The 26,499-nt window shown below is 44.4% G+C and overlaps 1 protein-coding gene across 5 annotated transcripts in view; it reads right to left on the bottom strand.

Annotated features, from left to right (window-relative positions):
* The window catches only part of CRIM1 (cysteine rich transmembrane BMP regulator 1), a 187,105-nt gene extending 172,230 nt beyond the window's left edge, over nucleotides 1-14,875 (bottom strand). For all 5 annotated transcript variants that reach the window (XM_040623086.1, XM_040623088.1, XM_040623087.1 and 2 more), the window contains exon 1: nucleotides 14,515-14,875. In XM_040623086.1, the coding sequence (XP_040479020.1) occupies nucleotides 14,515-14,845 (331 nt within the window). In that variant the 5' untranslated portion in view covers nucleotides 14,846-14,875. The remainder of the gene's footprint in view (nucleotides 1-14,514) is intronic.
* Nucleotides 14,876-26,499: the final 11,624 nt, after the last annotated feature.

Below are 26,499 nucleotides of genomic sequence, written 5' to 3'. Positions count from 1 at the left end.
GCGGAACGAGTGCGACAGGAGAGAGGACCTGGTTAACCAGTTCTAAGCTTCCTTCTGCAGTGATGAGACTTCTCACTGGGGTTCTCTCAACAGCTTTCATTTGTTTCCCTTTCCACAACGCAAACCAAACAGTTCAGATGGAAACGTTTTTGTATAATATCTTGGATGACCTTGAGTCTAGATTTAGTCAACAAATGCTCATTGAGTTCTTCCTGTGTGCCAAGCGCTAGAATAACACACAATCCTGGCACTCGAATGGATCACAACGAGGCAGAGACACAGAAATGTGAACTCTGACACAGTGTGAAAAACGTTATAACAGGGGCAGGAGAAAGTGCTATTTATGGGCACTGGGGGTGGGGGGATGGCATTGCGTTTTCCTGGGCAGGGCAGGAAGTCCTCACAAAGGAAGCAGCATAAAATGGCAGGGTTTGAAGGATAAGAACGCATTCTGAAGGATGTAAAGATAATCTGGGGGAATCTGAAAGCGGACACCACACCCATTTTCCAGTTGCTGGCTTTGCCCCCAAACCCCTAGTTGCGACAGATAGTAGGAAGCATGCGTCGAACAGATCTCCTAATTTTTCTGCATTCTCAAAGGGTCTTTGCCCAACATAAACTTGAAACAAAGTTAGAAAGCCTACACCCTGAGACCAGTCAGGTATTAAATTTAGGAGTCTATTTTTCCCTTACCTGTGGGCTTTTAGTAATGACATGCAAATTACTAAGGCTCTATGGGAAGGTAAATGCTTATTATACTGAGATCATTAAAAAAAAAAAAAGTAAAGTTGGAATCATTACGCACGTGAAATATATCCCCTCCAAAGAAAAAACAATTCACTATTCCTCTTTTACTACTAGTCATCCTTTATGTTTTTTCTCTCTCTTTGTAGCTCCTAATACCTTCTACTTTTCCATTCTCTCAAGAAAGGGTATCAGCCAAGCATTTCTGACTCCAGGGCACATGCTTACACATTCACACGCAGTTTAAAAAATATAATACATGACTGTTCTCAGAGCCAAATGTAGCTGTAACTATATATTTCTTTTGGACATGTTTTATGTTATAAAGCATGTAAATACTTTTTCTCCCTCAAGTTTTCCAGAACTCTATTGGCAAAGTCTTTTTCCTTTCTTTTTCCAAAGCATTAAATACAATTTCCTGAATAGATAGTCAATAAACTTGGTTGCTGAAAGCTCACTCACCTTTTCCCAACACAGCCTTTGAAAATAATTTCATCTCCTTCCAACCAAAAACACCTCTGGCTTCTTTTATTTGCTTATTTCCCTATAGAGGTATTCCATTTCTCACCCTAAATTTCTGCTTTCCCTTTCTGCTATCACATCTAAAATTCCTGTGTAAGGCCAAAAACTATGTTTAGTGATAACCTACTATAAATCATCCCGCATCGCCCTTCAGATAATAAATCTTTTGTTCCATTCAGCAAGAAGTCAGTAATTTTCCTGAGCTCCACTTGCCCACGTATAGATACCCCAATTAACTAGACAGTTTAAAAGCCAAAGCGCTTTAATTAGAATTGTTTTTTTCAAGTGTAATGAAACAATGCACAATCTTGGTTAAGTCATTTTCACTTTGCTGATCTACAGAGTAGATAGTATACTTAATTTGCTTCAACTATGCAAGCCGTTTTCAGCACAGACACAACACTTGTATCGTGCTCTCGGCACAGCACACACACACACTCGCTCTATATCCAAAGGTACGAAGTTACCTACATCTTGAAAGAAGAAATTATCACAGCTTCTTATCTCTCAAAGTCACATCTGTTAAGTGTACCAGGGGCCCAGCTGCTGATGCTACAGATATATTTTACCATCCCAAGCACACCTTTTTAGGCCAGCAAGTCCACCACAACCCTGTAAAGAACCTTGTTCCTTGAACTTTTATCAATTGCTGCCCCATATTATCATATTCCACAGAATCGAGTGAATTTCATGTACTGGCGAACGCTTCCCCTCCAAACATTTCCACAGAACTCTTCTCTGCCGTCCTGTTAGTGCAGATACCGTTTTTGGAAGAGGTCCTCAGAGAGGATTTGATGCTTGGCACCAACCTCTCTTACTAGTTGGGTTACCAATAGCTGGAGAGCTGCATACAACCATGCTGGGAAGAATGTGGAGGCAAACGGACAGACTGCTGGAGAGCATGCCTTTCAGGGTGCTTGCGATACCGCTCACCCTGGCCCATGGCAGCGATTCTCCGGGGAAGGAGGGCTAAAGCACAGCACCAAGCGATGGGCATGAGACGTACCAAACGGACCTTCTAGCACAGACTCTGATGGCGGCAAACACACTCTGAACACCCTGGCCACCGCTAAGAGAGAAGTGTTCTAGAAAGAAGGCCCTAGGCATTCAGACTGTCACTTACTGCCCCCACAGTTGAAAAGTTCTTAAGTTCTTAAGTTCTCAAGCTAATATGCACCAACCAAGCAGGAAGAAAACCAAATAAAGAGCTACTGATATACCAAAGAAGAGCAGAATAGAACCTAGCTTTTCATCAAAAGCTCCGGTTAGTAAATGAACACCAGCCACCCTCAAGGGCTACTTCAGACACCACACCATTACTAGCTATCCAGAAATCTACCCTGGAAGGACAGATGGGATAAGATCCAGAACAGGATTTAACTTCGGATGTCATCCAAGAAAAAAAAAAAAAGAAAAGAACAGAAAAGAAAAGAAAACAGAGCAAGCCACAGTACTCCACAACCCAGAAAGGTTTTCTGTTCAGCAACATAAAATGTCTATCCAGTTATTAGTAATCTCATAGCAGTTTTGTTGCAGACTGGAGGGGAAAAAAAAAAAACCTCTTTGGGAGCAAAAAGCAAAATATCACAGAAAACTGAAAATTAAATAAGTTCACATTGCTAAGGATTGGTGGCTTAGGTAATTGAACTGAAAGTGAGAATCACAGAAGAGATCTACATAATAATTAGCTGCTGAGTTTTCTCCAGTCACATACTCCCAAATGGAGTATTTAGCATTCAGCAGACTTATTAACGAATAAATGCCCGACTGGAATTAACTAGCACCTCATTCTGGAAGGCTGCTCTTGGCAAAAATGTAATATCCACAAGGCAAAGCGAGTTGATTGCTGGCGTACACTGTAGGCTGGGCTGAGCGGTCCATTCTTTGGAATAATTCCTGTTACGTCAAGTTTCAGAGCCACAGGTCCACACCGCCTGGACAATATGCAAAGGATGGGTGAGGTTTCTAGACCCCAAGAGACAACTTCCCAGGCTTCTCAGCTGGCCTGTTCTTGAAATACAGTCGGGGCAGACTCGCGGTCTCACAGGCACGCAGAGGTAATGGGGAGGGGGGGCTGGCGCGGCATGCGGGGCGTCCCTTTGCAGAGACTCCCCATCTCATCCTCCCCGTGCGAGGCGCGCAAGGGCCACTACCGCCGCCCCCCCCCCTCCGTGCAAGGACTGCTCTGTTTCTTTAAATCCAGCCTGCTCCTTAAGGAAACTCCCTGGCAAGTGAAAACAGCAGCAAAGGTAAAAGAATGCCGGGAATTTGGCTGCCGCCTGCAGTATTAGGAAGAACAGCAATTACTCAACTCTCTCCTAGTGTCAGAGGCAGAAATGAGCATGTGAATGTAGGCAAGTTTCGGCCTGTCTTTGCTCAAGCGTCTCCCCTTGTGTATCTGTCACCTACCTACCTCACAGTCATCGTAATTAATGAAGTAAGGGAGGAAAATGGAGAAAGAGTGAAGGCAGCAGGCCAGCACATTCACAAGAGAGAGGCATAAATTCTACCCCGAACCCAGGCTGGGCCAACAGTCACCATGGCTTACAGATTGCCAGCATTTAAAGACGTCAATAACTTCCCGATAACTGTGTTTTGCCCTCTCCACGGCCTTGCAGTAAACAGAACTATGTGAGAATGCTTGATCTTTTCCTGCAAGCCCTTCCGTCGACAGCACTTGGCAAAGAGTCCTGTAGACACGACCACTTCTCCCTTCCCTGGCTCTGCAAACACAAGGTAATATTTGACTCTTGTGCCCCACTTCTAGGTCATAAAAACACAGATCTTATGACCACAAGGGACTTCAGATATCATCGGTTCAGTTCCCGTGCCTTCAGGCAGGCAACTACTAATTCCCTTTAGACAAATTAAGGCAATGTCAAGGGGAGCTGAGGTTTTATCTGAGTTACTGAGCTACTGAGGGATGAAAGCAGACCCGAAAGCACGGCTACTTTGTCTCCTGTATCATGTATATTCTCACATGCAAGAATGTTGTGTTATTTATCTTTCTGAGCAGTCTTAAAACCTTCCTGCCACAAACTGGTATATATATATGAACGCATTCATTCTTTTGATTAAAACATGGAAATTTATTTGGCCTTTCATTTTGATGTCATAGACAGTGGTAATAAATTTCCCTACGATCTGTCTGAAATAGAAGAACTCAGTAGTTCTGAAAGACACACAGCGTACTCAATCTCCCTCAAACCGTTTAAACATCTTTCTACTTTGGTTTTCAGAGACACAACTATCTGTTTATCCCTTTTTCTTCATGCAGAATGTAAATGTCCGGGTCTTCAAAAAAGCAAAGGTGCCGGGGCGCCTGGGTGGCACAGCGGTTAAGCGTCTGCCTTCGGCTCAGGGCGTGATCCCGGCGTTCTGGGATCGAGCCCCACATCAGGCTCTTCTGCTATGAGCCTGCTTCTTCCTCTCCCACTCCCCCTGCTTGTGTTCCCTCTCTCGCTGGCTGTCTCTATCTCTGTCGAATAAATAAATAAGATCTTAAAAAAAAAAAAAAAAGCAAAGGTGCCAACTATGGAAAGTGAGGAAAAAGGGGAAACCATGTGAAGGTTTTCCAGATCTACATTCGACCAGATAATGGAATGTTCTGTCTCTCCAGAATTATAAACACACACTGAGGGTACCCAGCACACACATCCCACATGTGTGGTTCCTCACATGTGATGGGTCTGAAGTGGTCTGACTAATGCTTAAGATGAAAAGTCTAGCTCAGGGCAAACTTCCTTAAGGTAGGTTTACCTTATTTTGGCAGGTCTTCTGGAGTCTTAAGAAAGAAGTACCACAGCTCTCCAATGTTGAGATGTCTTTTGTTTTATCACAGCTGTGAACCGTTTCACTTGTGGCCTTTGGATAAGAAGCTAAATACCTTACCTCTTGTAGACCCAGGACTTTGCAGGCTCAGGTTTCATTCTGTCCTGCCAGAAATTCCTTTCTGTTTTGAATCTGAGATGTTTGTTTATGGTTTTTGTTTTGAAATGCTAAATAAGACAGGCACAGTCTCTAGTTACAGCCTTTATCTTTTCTTTTTTTTTTTTTTTAACCTTGCTATAGCCAGAGTGGCTCATTGTTAAGGACCAAGGACTTCCCTAAAATTTCCAAAGAGCAGACTCTTCAAATTGTCTTCTCAGGAACTTGAAATGTAAAATAACACCTTAAAATATAATTAACACTTAATTTTTGTTCTTAAATGTTCATAAGACAAATGTTCCCAGGTGGTTTCAAATTAGGGTGTTATTTTTTGATGTGACAAGCACATACTTAAACAAAACCTTGAAATTTCAAAACAAAACCTTGAAATTTCAAAGTTTATCTCACCTTGCTTGTAGGTTACATGTTTGAATACCAGCACTCTTGATGAAAGATAGAGGCACTACAATGATAGGTACTAAAAGTGTTTCTGGAAGAAAATTCAATTTCTACTGTGTGATAATAAGGTTTGGTTGTCAAGAAGGAAATAAAAAAGAGTTGTAAACTATTGACTGCAAGGATTGTATCTTCATCAAGTTCTTTCTCCTTGTTCCCTAAGAGCCGGTATAAAGCATTTGCCTTGTGAGTCCCCAGCCCATATTCACTGGATAAAAATGAAACACATTTGCAGGCATGAAGACAGTGCAGCAGTTCTGTCTTCCTAAAGCGGGGGCCGCACCTGCAGTAGGAACTAGAGACAAGAACTCAGGTATTTTAATTGTAGGGGTTCTTTCCCAGAGTTCCATTGTAGCACAAAGATGCTGCAGAGAAACCACAAGACAAGTCCACGGGAAAGCCACAGTATTAGTCCACAGGAAGGATGGCTGGCACTCATGGGATCAAGAAAAGCAGTGCAGATGTCCTCTGGGCCGCACACCATCTCCTGCTCACTCTTAACCTGCCCCTTGTCTTTGACTCGGCTGTGAGGGCAGCTCCTTCTCTCCTTCCCTCCTTCCTTCCTTACTTCCACAACTGCACTGATTCCAGCCTTGCCCTGGTGACACTCCTGGGGTCTCCCATGTCTCCAGGGATGCCCTGAAACCCACAGAAAATGTCTAACAATAAAAGGAAATTTAATTCACTTCCATTAAACCACAGACCATCAATATTAAGATATGTCACCTTTTAAAAAGTCTTAGTTTGAAATAGCTCTCTGGTACTAAGAACTCAAACCACAAAATCAAGCAAATGTCCACATTCTGCTGAAACAGCAAAGAGGCCAGGAACTACAGCAGGATGGGATGTGACCGTGAAGGAGCTGTATGTCACAAAGTGCATTTTTTTTAAAACTTCTATATAAAGCTAACAAAGAAGAAAATGAAAAAGGAAGAAGACAGAATGAAAATGCGAATTAACATTTTTAAAAAAAATCTATTTGGTACCAGGAATTACACTCTACGCACACCAACACACACGTTATCTATGTAATTATATGTATGTATTCTCTCCAATCCTCACTACAACATCTACTTCACAGAAAGCCATGAGTATTCCCTTTTTACAGATGGGAAACTGAAGGCCAAAACAATGCAAGCTGGTTGTTCACAGTTAAAAAAATAAGAGCTGAGATCTGAACACAGGTTTGTCTAGTATCAAGACCTACCTTCTTTTTCCCTAAAACACCCTGCACAGAGGAGTGGGAAGCGGGAAGGAAGAGAGCGCACCCGCAGGCCTCGCTGGGTGCCGCACCCCCCACTAAATCCTTCCCGGTACTTAGATCCCCTCTCTGCTGCTCCTGAGATGCTTATCACAGGGCTTCACAGTTGCAGGTAGCTGTCTTGGATAGAATTGCCTCAGCTATCTGCCATTAGCCCGTGGCCTCTGTGAAAGCGGGGTCCCTATCTTATTTTGGCTGAAAAATAACGATAATAGCAGGTAACGTTATCAGGCCTCATGGGCCATGCTCTGTTCTATACGCTTTACACGGACTGGGTTCTTGCTCCCAGGATCAGCCGCTTCGGCATCACCAGGGAGTTTATTAGAAACGCAGAATCTCAGGCCCCACCCAGACCTGCTGAATCAGGACCTCCATGCTGAACGAGATCCCCAGGTGATCTGTGCGCACGTTAAAATTCCAGAAGCACAGTTTTATCTCATTGAATCCTCACAACAAACACGCATGCTACCTATTACTATTTACCAATGGGGAAACTGAGGCTTCGGGAGGCAGCATCGGTACAGTACAGCACAAAGACCAGACCCACAGCAGCTGCTCAGTAAATATGTGTGGGCGGAAGGACGGCAGGGAAAACAGGTAGGAAGGAGAGGACTGGCTAAATGTCTGACCTCTAGTTCTGGCTAGTTTGTACCAACTGCAGCAGCAGGTGGGACTGGGGCCCCAAACCAGGCGAGCTGCAGCAACCCAAGCTCTTCCTTCGCTCAGGTCGGGTCACATCCTGTGGTGACCAGCAGTGTGAACACTCCAGGAGCTAAGGGCAAACTCTTCCCCCAGAACATAAGGTGAAGAAACATGTATAGTGCTGATGACAGTGAGGTTAGGTGTCCTTCTCTTCGCCAAATGAAATATCAGCCCACAGATAAATGGTTACATTTATAACTCATACGATGTAACACAAAAAATTTCAGCTTCCTCCCTATTTTTACCCAAAATATACAAATTATTTAGACAAAGTTTAACAAATGGGCATCTGAAGAAAGGCAGCAAATAGCTTGAGGCCCTTAAATAAGTTTATTCAATGCACTTATGATGTTGGGGTAGAAGACAGGAAGGGACCTGGGCTTGATAATTTGTTCCTTTTCTAAGAGTCCAAACTCTGTAAGTACTGATGATCATGACTCAGGTAGGGAGGATTAAGTGGAACAGCAGAACGCACCCGTATCAAGTTGTTTTACTTATACTGGTTAGTACCTTTGTTGTTATTAAGTGTTATCACCTGCCAGTACCTCTTCCAAGTGCCTCATAGCAATTCACTCACTGAGCCCTTCCAGCAACCCTATTATTAACCCCACCACACAGACGGAAAACTGAGATGCACAGACGTAGATGGGCAGATCTGACCTCAGAAGCCAAGTTTAACCATGGCACAGTTTGATCAAGGTGTAAGTCTTCTGCATGGGAAATTATTACTTGGGGCTGGGGAAGGGAGGTAAGGAATTGAAATCTGTTCACTTTGTAAAAGAAAAAAGGATCTTTTAATATTTTTTTTTCATGTGGGCCCAACATGAACACTTAGAAATGTTAACTTTCAGAGCTTTCTTAAATTTAAGTCTATTCACCACTCCTCTGACCAAAAGACCGAGGTCTTGTTGAAGCACAGAGGTTTTTCGTAATTTGACCGGGCTAACTGGCCAAGACAAGCAGCAGAGAGTGGGTGAGATGGGAAGATGCTTGATATAAAGGGACACCTCTCAGCTCACTGCCCACGCTCATCTGCCTAGTGGAACAAGCTAGAACACGGAGAAAATCACTCTGGAAAGGAAACTTGCCATTCTGAACCACAGCTAGTAAAGCATTAAGAATGCAGCCTCATTCTCAGATGTTGGGAAACACTGGTGTATGTTGCACAGGCTCTAAGAAAGGGTAGGATCCCCATCCCTCCGCAAAAAAGAGCTCCTATTCATACTTCTGAACCTAGTTTGAATTCAAATTCCCCTTTTCAGCTTTGCCGTCAGAGCCTGAAAAGATCATCTCAGATCCTGCGATTCCTAGAACAAATTTTAACCACCTACTTCACTTGCCAACTAATCACATACACACTTGCAAAATCATTTCTACTTGGCTTGAACTTGTATTATTATGCAGACTTTTTAAGGTCTTGCTGCCTTATTCTTTATTGAGATGAGAAGAGTGTAGAGGAGGGCCACCTGGGTGGCTCAGCGGGTTAAGTGTCTGCCTTTGGCTTGCGTCATGATCCTGGGGTCTGCAGGGAGCCTGCTTCCCCCTCTCCCTCTGCCATTCCCCCCTTGTGGTCTCTGGCTCTCTCTGTCAAATAAATAAAATCTTTAAAGAAAAAAAAGAAAGGAAGGAAGGAAAAGAGTGTACAGGGTAGGGAACACATTTGAGAGGGGTGTTCCCCAGCTGCCCTCTGGCTCAGCAGAAGGCCTGGTACAGAGTAGGAAATCGACGAATGGGTGATTGATTTCTATGCAAAGACAAGTCAGATCTCTGAAAATTCAGCTTTGGAGAATTCAGTCTCTGAGAAGGAAGGCTTTCCGTCTGTTACTCATACGTGTTTGGCTAATCCAGTTTCCTCTTCAAATAATTAACTGAGCTGTACTGGGGTGTCTTCAAAATCCTGACAGTGCATGTGCCACCAAAGACACCTGACCTTCCAACCGTCTTACCCTGGCTCACCTGGCAGTGTCCACACGCTAAAGCAGCACCACCATCCCACCACGTTACTGACGTCGCCTGAAAGATGTTAAACACACCCACATTTTTTCAAGAATTTCACAATTAACATCTGGAATGCGTTTTGGATTATTCTTCAAAGGACGACACAGTTGCCCTAAGATGAATTCAATATTTTTCCTTTCTCCCATTTGTCATTCTTTGGTTCTCCCACTCCCTTATCTTTTTAGAGTCATCTACTTACTCCTCCCAACTTCATAATGCCTGTCCCCAGCACCCCCAAGCCGTTCCCTTGTTTATCCAAGTCATCGCATCTAACCAAGCCACACGGAACACAGAAACCTGCTCCATTTCACTAAATACCTCCTATCGCTGGATGTGATGCCCATAGGATTCTTCAGACAGTTTTCTTCATGAAGCAACCTGTTCACAACTGCATTGCCAACATCCTTGCATGGGGATTCTCCTGGTCACTGTTAAGCATGAATTAATGGCAGCAAATCTCTCTAGATGTGCTATTTTTGCCTCTGGTACTATGCACTTCATTTGCCAAGTGTTTTATGTGACTGGATTCCTGAATAACAGGATTCTGTCAGCTGGAGAGTCAAAGTGAAGGTCACCACTCCTGTCATTTGTATATGTACAGTGAATAGTCTCTCCATATTTTGTCAATATTTACTTCTGGGAGGAACTAATTATTTCCTTGTTTACTTGCATTGGTTTCTCTTCCCATACCCTAGCACCGTGATTTTATAGGCCCTCTGCTGGCTTTCTCTAAGAGCTCGCTCCGCCTGAAGACTTTTGAGAGGGAAAGCAAAACACATTCCGCAAAAACAAGGAGTCCTGGGTGTTTCCAGTTTTCAAATGCCAATATAATAAGAGTATTAACTTTGCCCCTCCCCCTCATCTTTTTAATTAGTAAAATTTAAATCCATGGACTCTTGATTGCAAGTCCTCCATTTCAGAGCAACAAGAGGAGATCTGTGAGGCCTGTGCATTAGCCAGATGGTCTGGTTTGGGAAACAAACCTGCCACCTGCAGCCTGACCTCGGATCCTCCATTCTTTTCCAAGGAGCCATGATCTCCATCCCTCACTGTCTCCCAGGGTTTTGAAAAGAAACTGTAAGCACCCACCACATAACCATAGTATGGTTCTCCTCCTCATTACCCCCATGAAAACTAGGTGGAAGGAAACGTTAAAATACCTGGGAGAAATAAAAGGACTGTGTTTTGAAGGAGATAGTTTGGTAGATGCCATGGTTAAAAAAAAAAAAAAAAAAAAAACCATGGAAAGTTCCACAAAGATGAAGCTCCCGAGTAAATATGCACTGGGGGGAAAAGAGTTGGTACTTACCTATCACAACAATCACCTGTCTCTAATATAACAGCTTTCTCGGGGCAGAGCCTCTCAGTAATGTCTGCCAGGTCCCAATCACTCTGTCCTCACAAACTGCCAAACTCAAGCCATCATGTGCCCTTTTACTACATAGAGAGAAGGCTGCTCGTGCTCCCCCCACCTTGCCCCAACCCCTCACAACAGAAGCATAATGTACAATTCCACATAAGAGGGAAAATGGTCCTCACCCCCATCTCAATATAGAATCCTCATGGTACAATCAGAACATTCTTCCTAGAAAATCCCACTTGGGTAATTTTTCAAAACTCTGTCTTTGATCTCCCATCCAATCTTCTTCCTCAGGAGTTCAGAATTCAAACTCGTTTCTCTGGCTTCTAGGCGATTTACCTGGAGGCAGGCAGCCCAGCCATGGAACAGGCCGCTTTGGAAGTCAGAAAGGGCAACAGGCACTCACCTAATGAGTGGAAACAGTAAAGAGACTTGTGCCCTCCTGGGGGCCAGAAAGCACTTTTTAGACTGCGAGAGAGCAGAAAAAACTTGAGGTACTTGGCTCTGTGGTCGATTTTTAAAATGCATTTAAACCAAAAACTTTTTTTTTTAAAGGAATGATTTGGCTGATAACAATCTAAACAATGCTGAAAAGACCAAGTGTACATGTCACATGACTCACAGGGCACAACTCCTCACATTACTTAATCTTTCAGAAAATATTTTTTCTTCACAATTCTTCCTATGGAGAAGGCTGTTCATCCATTTGCTCAATGCACATTTACTGAGAGCCTCTAAGGGCTGACATGCCTTAAAAACTTAAAACAGTGAGCCACAGGTTGGAAGGGGTCCATTTTTGCTTCTGATTTATCTAACTCATTATGTGAACCACAGTTAAAAAACATGATTTTTTTTCACCACAAAGCCAGAATGGAGAGTAACACAAATAAAAACTAGTGCAATTTGGCAAACGGAACAATGTAAATGGTATTTAATTTATGTCCTCGAAAGCCGGTAGATTAGTCATGATAATATTTCTATAATGTGCATATGATTTCTCAGCGTAGCCAATTAAGTAAGTTTTCAAAACAGTTTTCATTAACAGATACAACCAGTAGGGGTCATTTTAGTGCAAAAATTGCAACGAAAGAGACTTCAACATGAATAAAATCCATCAGTTCCTATTCACGTCAGTTATAATAATCGTGCTTCAGTGTGTGAATTTCTGAATAAAAATGGAAACTGAGGGAAAGACTAGCCATTGAGAAGTTTCTTACAAATTAACAAAAAAGAGTCAGCACCTTCTAGATAATTAACGGACATTTTTTAAAGACTCCTCTAATTTTGTAAAAAGAAGAAAAGGTTATTTATCCTATGTTTTCCATAAATGTTGTAGTAAAGTGAAAATACTTGAAATTTCAGACAGACGACTGACAGCATCTGTGTAAATCCAAACACTGTATCATGCCACGTAGCCCTGTTCTTCGTCCTTTGGTTTAATGGATTTAGAATACAACTTGACTGCTGCTTTTAGAATTCTAAAAAGACGAGATTAAAAAAAAAAAAATGCTGAGCGCCCAGTTTTGGCAACTGAAAACAGTCCTGCTAAATGAGAAGTGTTGCTAGAGAACGTTAATTGCGATATAATCATGGAAACAAGTACTTCCAAGCATCTTCGAGGCTAATACCAAGTGCATGGGGTGTTACCAGAAGAAATCAAACTAAGAGGGATCACATCATTTCAGAGGAATGAAAAGCTCACCGACAAACTGCCAAAATAACTCTATACCGTGATACCGGAAGACGGCTGCCAAGACACTCGATTACGGTGCCTGCTCCCCAGCTCCGCCTTTCCTTCACCAGAAACACATCGAGAAGAAACAAAACAAGGGTTAAGTCCTTCTCAGAGTATACCAGTTTCCACTGCAGTTAGCCTTGTTTCATGTCGCTTGTTCTTTTTCGATTTGTGGGAGGCTGGCTTAAGTAAATTATACACTCCAAGTGGCAGGGCTCGAAGACGCATCTTTCAGTCCAACTCATTCAGAATTCCCCAAATCAAACACATAAAACTGTATCAGAAGTTAACCTCCCGGCCACTTTTTCCTGATGTGAGAAATAAAAACACATGCTTTAACATGGGACTTAACACCAGTTGGGAGGCTTTTGTGTTTCAGGCAGAAAATAAACTCTTCTCATCCAATGTCCTAAGGGCGCAGCAGCGCGCGGCCCCTTCCCTCTGCGAAGAGCTCCCTTCGCTCCATACTGCCCACTAGCTTCCAAACCAGAAAAGCCTCCTTGATTTTCCAGAACTGTCCAAACTCTTAAAAACTACAGGTATAAATAAATGTATGTGTATTTAAAGACAATCACAGAATTAAGTCTTTTAATAGACCCATTTTATCCTTAAGACCGCCACCTTCTTTTTCAGTACCTCGGCACGATAAACACATGCACACAGAAGGATGCCTCAGAATAAACCCTTCCCTGGTGTCCTGGGTCTGGCTGTGAGTAGAAAGGAAGGGACCAGGTCAGAGGGCGCCGGCCCCTCCTCCTCGCCGCCCCTCCAGAAGTAAGGCAGCCGCTCTGCACCAGGATGCCCCGGAACAGCATCATCACCCCGACGTCAGCCCGAGCAGGGATCCCGCTTTTAACTGGTGCTCACCGAGTCCTGCCCAGTAGCCAAATAAAAAGAACTCACTGCCTCTCTCTAGTCCCCCAACCAGACCAAGCACCCGGAGGCCGAGGCAGGCAGGGCTCAGGGCGGACACCCGCTCACAGGGGTCCACCCAACGAGGGGAGGCTCACTACTCTAATCGCCTTCTCCCTCCGTCAGTCTCTACACCGAGGTGCACAATGCCTCGTGGAGAAAACAGAACAGCTCTCGCTGTCAAACAAGCAGAAGGAACCGGCAACACGATAGGAAACACGCGGATATCTGATCTTAAAAAGCAGCCACGAATAGTCAGCAACAACTTTTCACTCCTAGGTGCGACACCCCCCCACCCCCCTCCGCCCCCATTCAGAAGAGAAAGGCTTTGACTGTTTTCAATAGGCAAATAAATGAGTAACCGCCGTATGTAACTTCCCCTGGGCTGACATATTCCGGAGCTGAAACTGATTTACATGCGAAGGAGGAGGAAGGAGGTGAAGGAAGAGCGCAAGGAAAAAATAATAAAAGAGTCACACAGGGAGTATGAGCTGAAGACACGTCTTCTTGCCAACAGAAAAAGGGACTTCCGAGAACGGTGTGCAGCACTCGGTAGCACACTGCGCTAGTGCGGGGAGGGCGGCACGGCCGGACTCCCCGAGGGGCTCGCGACAGCCTCCGCAGTGCCCACCTCGGCCCCCCAGTCCCAGCCCGAACGGCCACACTTGTGCGGGTCTCTGCGCGGCCACCCCCACCCGCCCCCACCCACGAAATCCACCCTGGCCCGAGGCCCGCCCAGCGTCCGGGGAAGCGGGCGAGCGGGAACCAGGGGAGCGGGGCCCTCTCCCGAGGACGGTGGCCCCCTCCTCCCGCGGAGCCCTCTCTCCTCGGGAAAGTCTCGGCCAAACTTTGTTCAGCGCAGCCAGGTGGGAGGGGGCCCGCGGCGGGCGGCCGTACCTTCGCATACGCCCACTTCGTACTCGGTGATGGAGTCGCCATTGAGCGGGGGGCGGATGACACAGCGCAGCCCCCGGTCGCAGGCTCCATGGAGCCCGTAGGCGCCGCCGCAGCTCTCGTTCCTCTGGCGGGCGCACATGTAGCAGCAGCCGCAGACGCCCTGCACGATGCTCCCGGGGCAGCTTCTGGGCTCTTCGCACTTGGACTCGTCGCAGGGCAGGCAGACCAGCGCCCGGGTGCCGGAGCGCGCCAGCAGCAGCAGCAGCCCCAGCAGCCAGACCAGGAGGTGCCCGCAGCCGGCCAGCCCCCTGCCCCCCGCCACCAAGTACATCCTCCTGCGCCGCCGCCGCCTCCTCCTCGCAGCCGGGCCGGGAGCGGGGCGGGCGTCCTCCCCTGAGCGGGGCACACGCGCCGCCGCCGCCGCACCCGCAGCCCGCGGTCCTCGCCGCCCCCCTCGGGGCCCCCGGGGCGCGCCTCCCCTAGCGGGGCGAGGCCCCCGCCCCCCCCTGCGGGCCGCGCCGACCCCGAGCCCACTAGCGTTGGCGCCAGCGGTGGCTTCCCCTCCTCCTCCTCCTCCCGGGAGGGAGGGGGGAAAAAAGAAAAAAAGTTTCCTCCCGGCAGCTCCGGTTCAACCCAAACTTCTGGCGGCGGCAGCGGCGGCTGCGCTGGGCTCCAGCTCCGGCTGGCGGCGCCTCCTCCCTCTCCTCCTCCGCGTCGGCCGACCCCGCGGCGGTGGTGGCGGCGGCGCAGCCTCCGGGCCGGTCCCCGCCTCCCGAGCCGCCGAGTGGGCGCGGTGGCGCAGCAGAAGATCCGCGGCGTCCGCTCCGCGCGCCCCGCTCGCCTCACTCCTGCGCGGCTCCTCCGGGCGCTTGTTTATGGCTCGAGCCTCCGCCGCTCGGGCTGCGCCCTCCCCCATCCTACCTCATCCCCCAGACCTCGCCCCCGCGCCGAGCGCCGCTCATTGGCTGCCCCCCCACCCCTCCCGGCCCGGCCGGCCCCCTCCCCCTCCCCCGCCCTCCCTCGCGGGCGGCCGGGCCCTTCCTCCCTCACACGCCTCCTCCTCCTCCTCTTGCTCCTCCCCCTCCGGCTCCTCCGGCTGGAGCCCAGCGCGCGGAGTCGGCCCTGCGGCCGAGCCTTCACGCGCCTCGCTCGCCGGGAGTCCGCGGGCGCGCTGCGGCTCGGGCTCGGGGCGCACACGGCGGGCAGCGAGAGGCGCGGCGTCCCGAGCGCCCGCAGGCTCCCCGTGGCTGGCCTGGGCGCCGCGAGGACGAGCCGGCTGCGCCGCCTGGGCCGGCTTTGAGTTCGGAGAGTGGCGGGGATCGCCGAAGCTCGGGGCCGAGGGGGTTGCTGCAGCCTTGGCTGGGGCACCCGCCGGATCGAAAGGGAAGCAGATGCGCGGAAACCTCCGCAAATGGATGAGAATCCATCTTCCACTCGAGCTGGGGCTAGACTTTGTGAAAGATATTATGTAATGGAGTCTCGGGAAGCTCGAGACGCCTCCAGCGAAGCTGCTGGTGAATTAATTAAGTGCTTTAAATGGTCTAGGTAAATATTCCGCAGGGGGTGGGGAGGACGGTTGAGGGCTGCTGGAGCTCGAGTTGAATTTTAACCGTCCACATCCTGTGTGTTTGGTCGCTCTGCCTTCTGTGCCGAGGTGTTACGTTATGGGAGGGGGTGAATGGAAAGTAGCAGAGCTGAATTTCTCTCCCTTGAGGAAGGCCAAATACTGGGATTACTACAAGTCTTGACATGATTGGACCCGTGTATCTCATGCATCATTAATATCATCTGACATTGCCCTGTTCTTTCCCAAGCTCCTGGACAGAAGTGGTGGGGTTTGTTTGTTTTTTTTTTCCCGTTTACTTATTTATTGTAAATGTATTAATAAAGAAGATGTGTGGCAAGTATTATTTGTGAAAACCCTGGCGAAGAAGTAACTGAAGGGATGCAAAATGCGTTGTGTGGAGATTGTTTCTCCTCTGTGACTGTCAGGAAACCTGGAAATGACAGGCTCTGTAATGACCCACTATTCACAGGGTATGTACCAAGGTCAATACAATTAGTGAATTAACAAAAAGTGACTTGCATCCGGGGGGGGGGAGGGGCGGCAATCAAGTCCTGTGGCGGGTGTGAGATGGGAATGGGCAGAAGACCTTCCGATCCAGAATAGTCTGGCTCCGGAGAGGTGGCAGCCAAGTGGATCCTGAAAATCGTGAGTAACGAACCAAAAGTTAATAGCACAGCAGTGTAAGGAGAAAGGAGAAACAAAGATGGCTTTGAAATCCTCTGTTTTCGGAACAAATTTATACTTATCATAAATATTTTGGATTTAACCACTCGAATTCTGAACCAAAAAGCCAGAATTAACCAGTGGAAGATTCCCCAGTCATTGGCATCAGAAAACTAAGCATTTCTCCAATCATATTTCTTTGTCCTGAGGAGGGGAAGAGACTTATTAACTATTACTGATTATCAGCAGGTGATAGAGAAGATGTTCAACAGTAGAAACCGGGAATGAGCATCCTATTTTCTAGAAGGGTCTAAAGAGCTGTTGGGATGACTAGTTTCCAAAGAGGTTGTAGAGACAATTCCTGTAGTTGTGTAGGTCAGGTTAGATGCCCTCTGAAAGACCTCATACCCTGAAGTTCTACAATTATAACTATTAGTGAAACCATTTGAAATATGCTCGATTTTCTATTAGCAGAATTCAAGAAAGATAAAAACACACCACACTGTTAAACATGATTGTTGCTTGTACCCCAACGAGGCACCAGCACTGTGCTGTGGGATTTGCCAACAAACTGTCATCGTTGGGCTGTGTTAAAAGGCCTTTGCCACTCTTACACAGAGGTTATCTATATTTCTGTTCAAATGCAAGTATAAAGACATTATTAAAATGTTGCAGATAACATTGTAGGACTCAACAGGAAAAGCCAAGGTCAGGTGATGGAAAAAAAATGCAGGCGTGAGAAAGCCACTGTCAATTGAAAGAAGAAGGACAATCATTCTCAAGGTCTTGCTTTTGTGTTTCTGTTTTTTGTTTTTTTTAAGGCAATATGTTAAGGGTTAGGGAAAGCTAGAGATTGAACATAGGCAAGAGACAATGTGGAGGTCACCATCCATCGTTCCTGGGATTCCGGTAGAAGGTAGACACACACAAAGTGATAAAGGCTGACTTCTCATGGGAATTCAACTTCACCTTAGAAAGGACTGGAGAGATTCTTAAGACTAAGATGGATATATCAGCTTAGAAAATTCAAGTTATATGGGGTCCTGTGCCATAGAAATCATTGAGAAGCAAAGCAGAAAACAAGAAGAGTTACATGAAGCCTGTAACTAGTGGTAAATAAGAAGCCAGCAAGGGCCTGGTACCTTACCTGAAACCAGTATGTGAACTAGGAGCTCAGTTATGAAATAGCAATTTCTTCCCTGGAATCCAGGAGAGACTCTTAGGTGGCCCGAAGCCAAGGCTGAGATTGAGGCTTAAACACAAAAGGATTCCCTCATCTTTAGAGACCAGAGTAAAGATACAGAAGAAAGGATACGTGGGCCCAACATGGTGACAATTGGGGGTCAAGTGAGAAAGTAGACTGGAAGGGATAACATAGACCATGGAAGGCATATACAAATGAAAGAGATAGAGTCATACATGGAATATGGTCTAATGCCACCTACTCTGGGAAGTGTCTTGAGCTTATTCCCTGATCTATTATATAACATTTTGTAACTACCTCTCCTTATAGCATTTATCATGGTATATTATAAAACTTTCTCTAAATAGGTCTGGACTCCATTAAATTGTCAGCTTATGGGGGGGTGCATGACTTGTAAGAATGTATGCATGGCTGATTGAGTTGAAAAAGAGAGGGAAGAATTATAGGCAAAAAGATACATGAACTTTCTTGTCTGTAGCCTTTCTCTCTTGGTTTTAGTAAATGCCTCTAAAATAAGCCTTTGAAAGGGTGGCTGAACATGAAGGAGTCTTCCGGGGGGGGGGGGGGGGGGTAGTGCACAAAACCAAATCCCACAGGTCTAAAAGGAAAGGGAGTTAGACTACACTTCTGATGGAGATCTGAAGAAGAGACAGTCCGCCCTCTATTGGCCGTTGGGAGGGTTGGATGGGAGGGGTTTGCTAAATTGTTGAAAAGGTCTAAAAATCAAATACCCAGCTGGGGACCTGGCAGAAAGTGGAAATAAGAGAGCAGTAGACAGACCACTGGTATTAGAGCCCTCCTCCTTGGTTATGGTGCCTAGTTCAACCTCTCCCCTCTAGTCACACTCTGGGATGTTTGTGTTTTACCAGAGGAAAAATGTAGGAGTTGCCTTTTGAGTCTAAAAAACACACTCTTAGAGCTGAATTGCACCAGAGAAAAAGTCTCATTGTTTTCTAAAGATGTTGCATACATAGTAGAAAGATCTATGAAGAAACCAGGACAAGAAAACTGCTCCTTTCCCTTCCTTCCCCCATGGCTCTTACCAACCACAGCTGGGCTCACCTTGGGCTCACCTTGGGCTTGGGACTTTTCAGTGCAGAGAAACCCCTGGTTTGGGGGTTCAGCCATCGGATCTTGGCTCTGGATCTGGTACTTGGGCTAGGTCAGCACCAGTTGTACCTCATTTTACTAAGGGAGCTCCTGTCTTACCTGCCCTGCCCGTGTACCTCAGCTACTCCGGAGGGATTGGAAGCCTGGTAAGGCACGTGCACAACACAGGTTCTCCTCTCTCATGCTGTTTACATGCAGTTGAACAGGGTATTTATCCTTTCTGGATTGGTTTCTCCTGTGTAAAATGGAGACACATTTGAATACCAACCACACAGGGTATAACATGGATAAAAATGGTTGTTCTCCTTTTATATTGTTATTTTTAGAGTCCTTCTCATTGAGTGTCTCCTCAAGTTTTATGCTGGAGCGGGAATCCCTGCTAGGTGATACCTCAGTACCTATTACTGAATAGCACCTGCCTGCCCAAACATTCGCCTTTTCCCCCCACTTCTTGCAGATCTTTCTATTGGCTCCACATTAGCAGTCTGTCTAGCCCTGGGGTTGTAGCCTTGGTGATATTTTCTTGGACCTCTTCCAGTCTTATTTTAAAGGTTAGTTCATTAATAATATTTCAAAGGGTGTATCAATAATAATAATGATAATAATAGTAATAGCTAACCTTCGTAGAGTGCCTGCTAATAAGCTCTTCACAAGGGTTATTTTAATTAATGTACAGAATAGCCCTATAAGGCCAATGCCTGGTATTACCTTCAAAGCCTAAACGCTGTCTCCACTTTATAGTTGAGGAATCTGAGGCACAGAAGGCTGTGTGGCTTGCAAGGTCTGAGGACTCTGTAGATGGCTATTGAGTTTGGAACCCAGTCCTATCACACCGTCAGAACCTGTGTGTTTCACTGTCTCAGGCGGTAAGCTGGGAATGGTAAATTGCTTTTCTTTTCAGTCCTATTGTTTTTTTGTTGACCGAACTTAAAATTAACAAGTACGACAAGATCTTGCCTTCTTTGTTAATTTGCATATGAAAAGTTAAAATAGCGATCAGTGCTTTTCTCAGACTAGAAATACCTTCATTGTTTTCCTAATTATTGAATAAGAAATATTTATGAAGTATTTACTATGTGTATATTTGCTTATTACCTGAGTATATTACCATGACCGGTCTTCACTATAGCCTGTTGAAACTGATACATAATTACCTGCATTTTACAGGTTGGGAAACAGAGACACAGAAAGGTTAAATAAATAATGTGCCCAATGACACACCTATTTGAAAGGAAAATTTGGGGTTCAAAGACAGGCAGTATGGCTCCAGAATCCATGTTATACACTACAACTTGTAATATATATTCTCTACCAACATGTGCTCGTGGGGGTTGGGGAAGTATGAGAAAATAAAAGCAAGTTTAAAAAAAAGAAAAGAAATGAAACATCATCTATGATTCCATCATTGAAATATTAACCATCAATGATATCTTATACATCCTTGAAGGCTTATTTTCCCCTTTAAAGTATAAAATATCAAATGGGATATGCATCCTAGTTTATAAATGCTTTTTCACTTATACTTATACATGGTATATTGATCTTTAGGATAAAAACTGCATCCTTTTTATTACTACTGAATAGTATTACATTGCATGGGTATGCCATATTATATTTAATAATGCCATACTAATATACCTTTAAGGGTTTTTTGTTTGTTTTGCATTGTCACTGTCATAAACAAAGCTGCAATGCATTCCCATTTAGCAAAATCTTCAAACATTTGTCCATTGACTTCCTTTAGTAAATTGTTAATTGTGGGTCAAAAGTGTGCCTATTTTTGAGACTGCCAGATTGCCTTCCAGAAACTTTTATCTGCACACCGCCTCAAAACACTTAGTGAAAGTGCTCAAATCACTCTTATAATGTTTATTTTGGAATTGCCTTGTGTAGTCCCACGGGAAAATAAGCTTCATTGTTTAACTGTCATATACGATTCAACATATTATAACTCAAGTAAATTACCTTCTTCATTCACCAGCCTTGGCTCGAACTTAATTTTTATAATCTCTAGCAAATTCATCCTCAAAGGATGGATATTGGTTGGGACTATTTGAGAGAATCAACACATGTTCCAGAGAAATTATGTTTTAAAAAAGAGTTTAAAAAATGGTGCTCATTTTACAATATATACAAATATCAAATCATTATGTTATACATCTGAAACTAATAAATGTTATATGTCAATTATATCTCAGTTTAAAAAAATGGTAGGCATTGGTGGTTTCCATGGAACCAGCATTCAGCTTTTCCAAATAACTTCTGACAAAGAGACATCATTTATTTGAATTGTAAATTCTGATATGATAATGTACATCAGAATACTGGTATTTTTATATTCATATCCTATATATCACACAGATGTTTTATCATTAAAATGAGAATTTATTACTTGTTTTCTGGGGGAAATGGTAGTGCTTACCAATTTCTATGTTCCTTCTTTTCATTCTGGACACACAACTAGGCAACACTTAGAATCTTTCTTGCAGTTAGATGGGGCTGTGGTATGTGGATGGAAATGGGGATGGGGATCTTATTTGGGCTGGCCTCTAAAACCTCTTCACAACCCTGCATATTTTTTTTTTCTTTCTCTGTTGGCTGGCTGCAGAGCATACCATAGAGGACCTGGGGCACAAGACGAATTTGGAACCACTGAATGGATAGAACCTGGATCCCTCAATGGCTGTCTGAAGCTGACCTCCTACACACAGGCACATTCCCATACACAGAACTCACTGAAATCTCAGTGCATGGTGATGTTAGGGAGACATGAATCTTTACTGTGAGAAGTCGCTGAGATTTGGGGCTTGTTTGTTACAGCGGTCAGCTCATCCTAACATATTTTAGCCTACACAGAAATAACCTTAATTGCTTATTCAGGACCCAGCTATTATTATATGTTCTCAGACCAAATGCCATTTTGACACACACCTATAATCAACAAGCACTTGTTGACCATGGAATGTTGTGAAATGGTTATGTTACCGATTCTAGCATTTACATTTTTTTTATTATCATGATGTTCTTAGAAGATCTTAACAACATGTTGTTAGCACTGATTAGCGGCAATTAAAATAAGTAATATTAAAACTTTTCAGTTACCCAAATATGAGAGGGTGATCACCTCCATTCTGCTCCCCTGAGAGTGAGCTTCCACACGCTCACACTGTCCTTGCCCATGGCTTTATTATGGGTTACCAAGGTCCTGTGCACCCGAAAGACAATGAAACTCTTCAAACTCCCATTCTTCTCCTTTTTTCTGTATCTGTCAGAATATATGACTTCCTCTCCAAGACTTCTCTGCAATATTGCCCATGTATGCTGCCCTTCGAAGCATTCCCCCCACGAGTATTGCCCTCATCACATTGACATCCATACATTTATTATGGACTTTAAATCGGCACCTCCTTCTATTTATCATTTGAACTTAAAGAATATTCTAATATTTTGATATTGGATTCCAAGGCTATCATATGCATATTTTTTTCATTAATTAACCGATAGCTTACTGTGTCTTGATCATCTTATTGGCTACACTGGTTGTTTTTCACAAAAGTTTTCAAGCTCAAACTAAAGTTCATGCAACAAAACACGTTCATTGACCAAGTGCTCATTGCCAGCAAGCTGTGACCGTGTAGATTAGCAAGAAAACTGGAAGATTGGGCTCATAGGGCATGAAACCATATAGGAGAGATTCCAAGAGTGTCTCCATCATCAGTGGATTATTGTTAAAGACCATGTCATGTTTCTTGTTTAGATCTTCCAAGGAGAAGAGTCAACCAGCAATGCCAATCACAGGTGTTTAAAGAAGAGAACTATTCAATTTTTTCCTTGACAAATTACTGACTAAATCAGAAATGTCCTCAATGATGATGAGGCATTGTGCCATAAAGTGCTCTAATGGAAAGGACATGATCTTGGGAATCAAATTGACCTGGGATGAAATTCTGCCTGTGTTTATTACTGTCCATGTGATTTCGAATAAGTTTTTTAATAAGAGTTTTTCTTCAGTCACTTAGGAAATTAGCACCTACAGGATTCTGAGCATATAAGAGATACTTAATAACTCTTCAAGTATTTTTAATGATGGGATTTTTTAAACCTGTAATAGGTTTAGATATTTACTAAATCTTTGCTACTTTCAAAGCTTCTGAAACGCAGTCTAGTCTATGGTTCTAGAACTGTGTGATACTTCTGACCTGTGTGAGGATTAAACCCAAGAGCTTCACCTCATAGTGATTATACTTCTTACAGTCTGTATGTCCCCTAAAGACTGTACTTTTCATGTCTGTCTCGCCACTTAGGGTGCATGATTCCCTATAAGGCAGGATAGGGCCTTTGAAGCCGGCAAGCGGGATCCTACATTTCTAATCACTACTCTAGTTATAAAAATCAATGTCTTTCCTTGTGCTTGAGGGGCCCACTGTCTAGCATGGGCAACTGGTAAGTCAACAGTTTCAATATAGTATAATAGAAGTTGACAAAATTAAGTCTACGTGAGAAAATTGGATGCAGTTAAACATAACTTTTTCATGAATGAGAAGACAGTTGGGTTGAATCTTGAAGGAAGAATAGACACCGGGTTTAGGGAGAGGGAAGGGAAGAGATTCCAAGCAGAGAAAAAAGCAGAGTGCCTAGAATAGACCTTGGTACACAGTAGGCATTTAATAAATGTTGTTGGAAGAAGGAAGATAACATGTGCTTTTGCTGTGGGGGGAAGAAAATGAAGTCTGAGGAGACTGGATGTCTGGCAGCAAACGTTAGGAGACAAGACCAGTAAGGTTGGGCTGGATAACAGAGGCCTAAAATCTGTAGCAGAGTTTAGACTTCATCCTGGAGGGGAAGGTTTAGAGCTTTTAGAGACAAGTGACCTCATCAGATTCATATTTTATAAAGATAACATATTTTGTTGACTTTGAAACAGACTTTTAAAATATTTTAACAGCTCTGAATGTGGGATGCATCCCACAATGGATGGCATGTCATAGTTTAATTGGGAGTTTATTTTCTTTCTCGGTGGTCTACAAAATAATGTTGCTTACGGGTAATGGCATCTTACATGTACTAAAAAGTTGAAATTATGGCAACAGAGTAACAGAGGGACAATGAATGGAAGCAAGAAAGCTAGTTGGGAGACTTACCAAATGGCACAGCTGTGAGACAATGAGCTTCGAGATAAAGCCAAACATGCCACAGTAGATTTTGAAAATCCAAAATAGGTGAGGAGTTCCTGAGTTTCACGGGTTCAACTTATCTTCTGGTTTTCCATTTTGTTCTTTGCCACACAGAACCTGAGTGAAGCTTTTAGCTTTTCATTAAAACCATATTTTCTCAGGCGAACAACCTAAGTATAAAGAGTATTATTTAGCATGTATTAGGCATCAGCATTTTGTGAGGAAGGGACTCCCTGAGACTGGAGGCCCCTTTAGTACTCTCCCCAGGGGTGTCTGCTTTGTGCTCAGAGATTTCTTATAGACAGAGGCTTCAGATATGTTCAGGTTCAATTCCTTCATTTTAGAGCTGAGGAAAGTGAGGTCCCTCCATGCTGAGTACCTTGCATTTGCTGACTCTTAGCAGCCTCACACATGGTACATGGGCGCGTGCGGCTCGCAGCCCTCCTCCGCCCTCCTCAGGATCGGCAGATTAGTCGTTGGTCTACCTCTGGATTAGTTCTTGCTCCCGTTCTGCTCCTGAACAGACAGTACAAAAGGGTCTTTTGCCTTCGATTGCGACAATTTAGCATTAATACATTTGGTATTAGTTTCTGTCTTTTCTTTCCGACTCACTCTATAGCTGGAATCTTGTTCTTTCTGCCTACACACCTGGTTGTCTGCATCCTAACCTCGGCTGAATAGTAGTGATGGCATCTGGGATTGCGCTCTGTTGTCTGGACAATTCCCGCTTGAATTTTGATGGGCACCACCTGTCTTCCTGTGTCCCAGCTGCTACTGCAGCACCCAGAGGCGCTTCACCTGGTCCCAGAGTAGTCTCTAGAAAACAGACCTCCCCTCTGTTTTTTCCCCTCCGTCTAACTCTAGACTGTTTATATGGCATGCTAGGTTGGGTCCTGTTGAATATTTACTCCTTTCTCCAAGCCCCAAACTCGGAACATTTATTCACTATGAGAACCCCTTTCTTATCTCTCAGAAACAGTACACACCAGTAGGATGTGTGGGGCTGCATCCCTTCTTATTGGTTGAGTCAGCTTTTCTATTCACTCGGATTCCTTCTAATTGGCTTCACCGGTCAGGCATTTGTTCTGATTAACCAGCGACCATGCAGTTTAGTTCTTAAACATTTTAAATGTAGCCTCTGCTTCCAAGTAACCATTGGCTAAGCGCATGGAACCACATATATGCTAAATGCTTTGCATATATTAACTCTTATAATCCTCATAGCAATCTCATCATATGGTATGATCATATGGTATGATCTCATCATATGGTATTATTATTTTTTAAAAAGAGTAACTGAGGCTCAGAGAAATTATACTAATATCCCAAGGACATAAGCCATGTGCCTGAGTCAGGATTTAGATCCAGGTCTTGGTGACTTCCCCATGCCTCACTATGACATCGTAGTATCCTCTAACCAGTACCAACTCATTGTGCATTGAGTCTGGTCTGCTTATCTTACTCCAGGATTAGAACATCTTGGCCAGGCTGTTTGGTGCTTCCATGTCCTTCCCTGCAGATTAGGGCAGTAGCCATTTACCTGTTGAGAACCATGAGTTTATCCAAACCTTATGGACAGACCCAGCTTCCAGGTCTTCCCCCTCCTGCCCCCAGCATCCAACTCACCTGCTCCTCCCATATCTAAATCCTACTTCGGTGATGAATAAATTGTCAGACCTGTGCATGGATTTGAACATCTTTCTTTATTCTCCTGTTGTTATATTCTAAAAGCCATCAAAGAACTAAGGAGACAGTTCCCTTTGGTTCCTGATTTGTTTCTCACTCTAGAACTCTAATTTTATTTTTTAGTTGCAAAAATGAAATGTGAGAAGGCTAAGCATATCATCAGGGCAGCCTACCTGCAGAAAGAGTAACTAAATATACATTTAAAAATTGCCGCACAGTGAATCTGGTGGTTTAGGTTTGAGCAGGTCATGAAACCATGTAATATTGTAACTATAATAGCTAATATTCATTGAGCACTTAAAATGTTCTCAGTTCTATACTACACACATTATATACATCCTCTCACTGAATCCCCAACAACTCTATATGGTAGGGACTATTATCATCTTCATTTTATAGACGAGGAAACTAAGACACAGCATAGTTGAGTCACATGTCTGGGTCACCCAGGTGCTAAATGAAAGAATCAGGATTCAAAGACAGGCACCCTGATTCCAGAGCACAGTCTCTTAATCAAGCCAAGAATTATAATGCTTTATTTAAACAAACATACAAGAATCACATACACAGATGGTTATTGT

This window comes from Ursus maritimus, unplaced genomic scaffold (genome assembly GCF_017311325.1).
Source record: "Ursus maritimus isolate PB19 unplaced genomic scaffold, ASM1731132v1 scaffold_6, whole genome shotgun sequence".
In the NCBI taxonomy this organism is placed as follows: domain Eukaryota; kingdom Metazoa; phylum Chordata; class Mammalia; order Carnivora; family Ursidae; genus Ursus; species Ursus maritimus.
The sequence above is the reverse complement of the archived record's forward strand: the minus strand, read 5'-3'. Positions and strand labels throughout refer to the sequence as shown.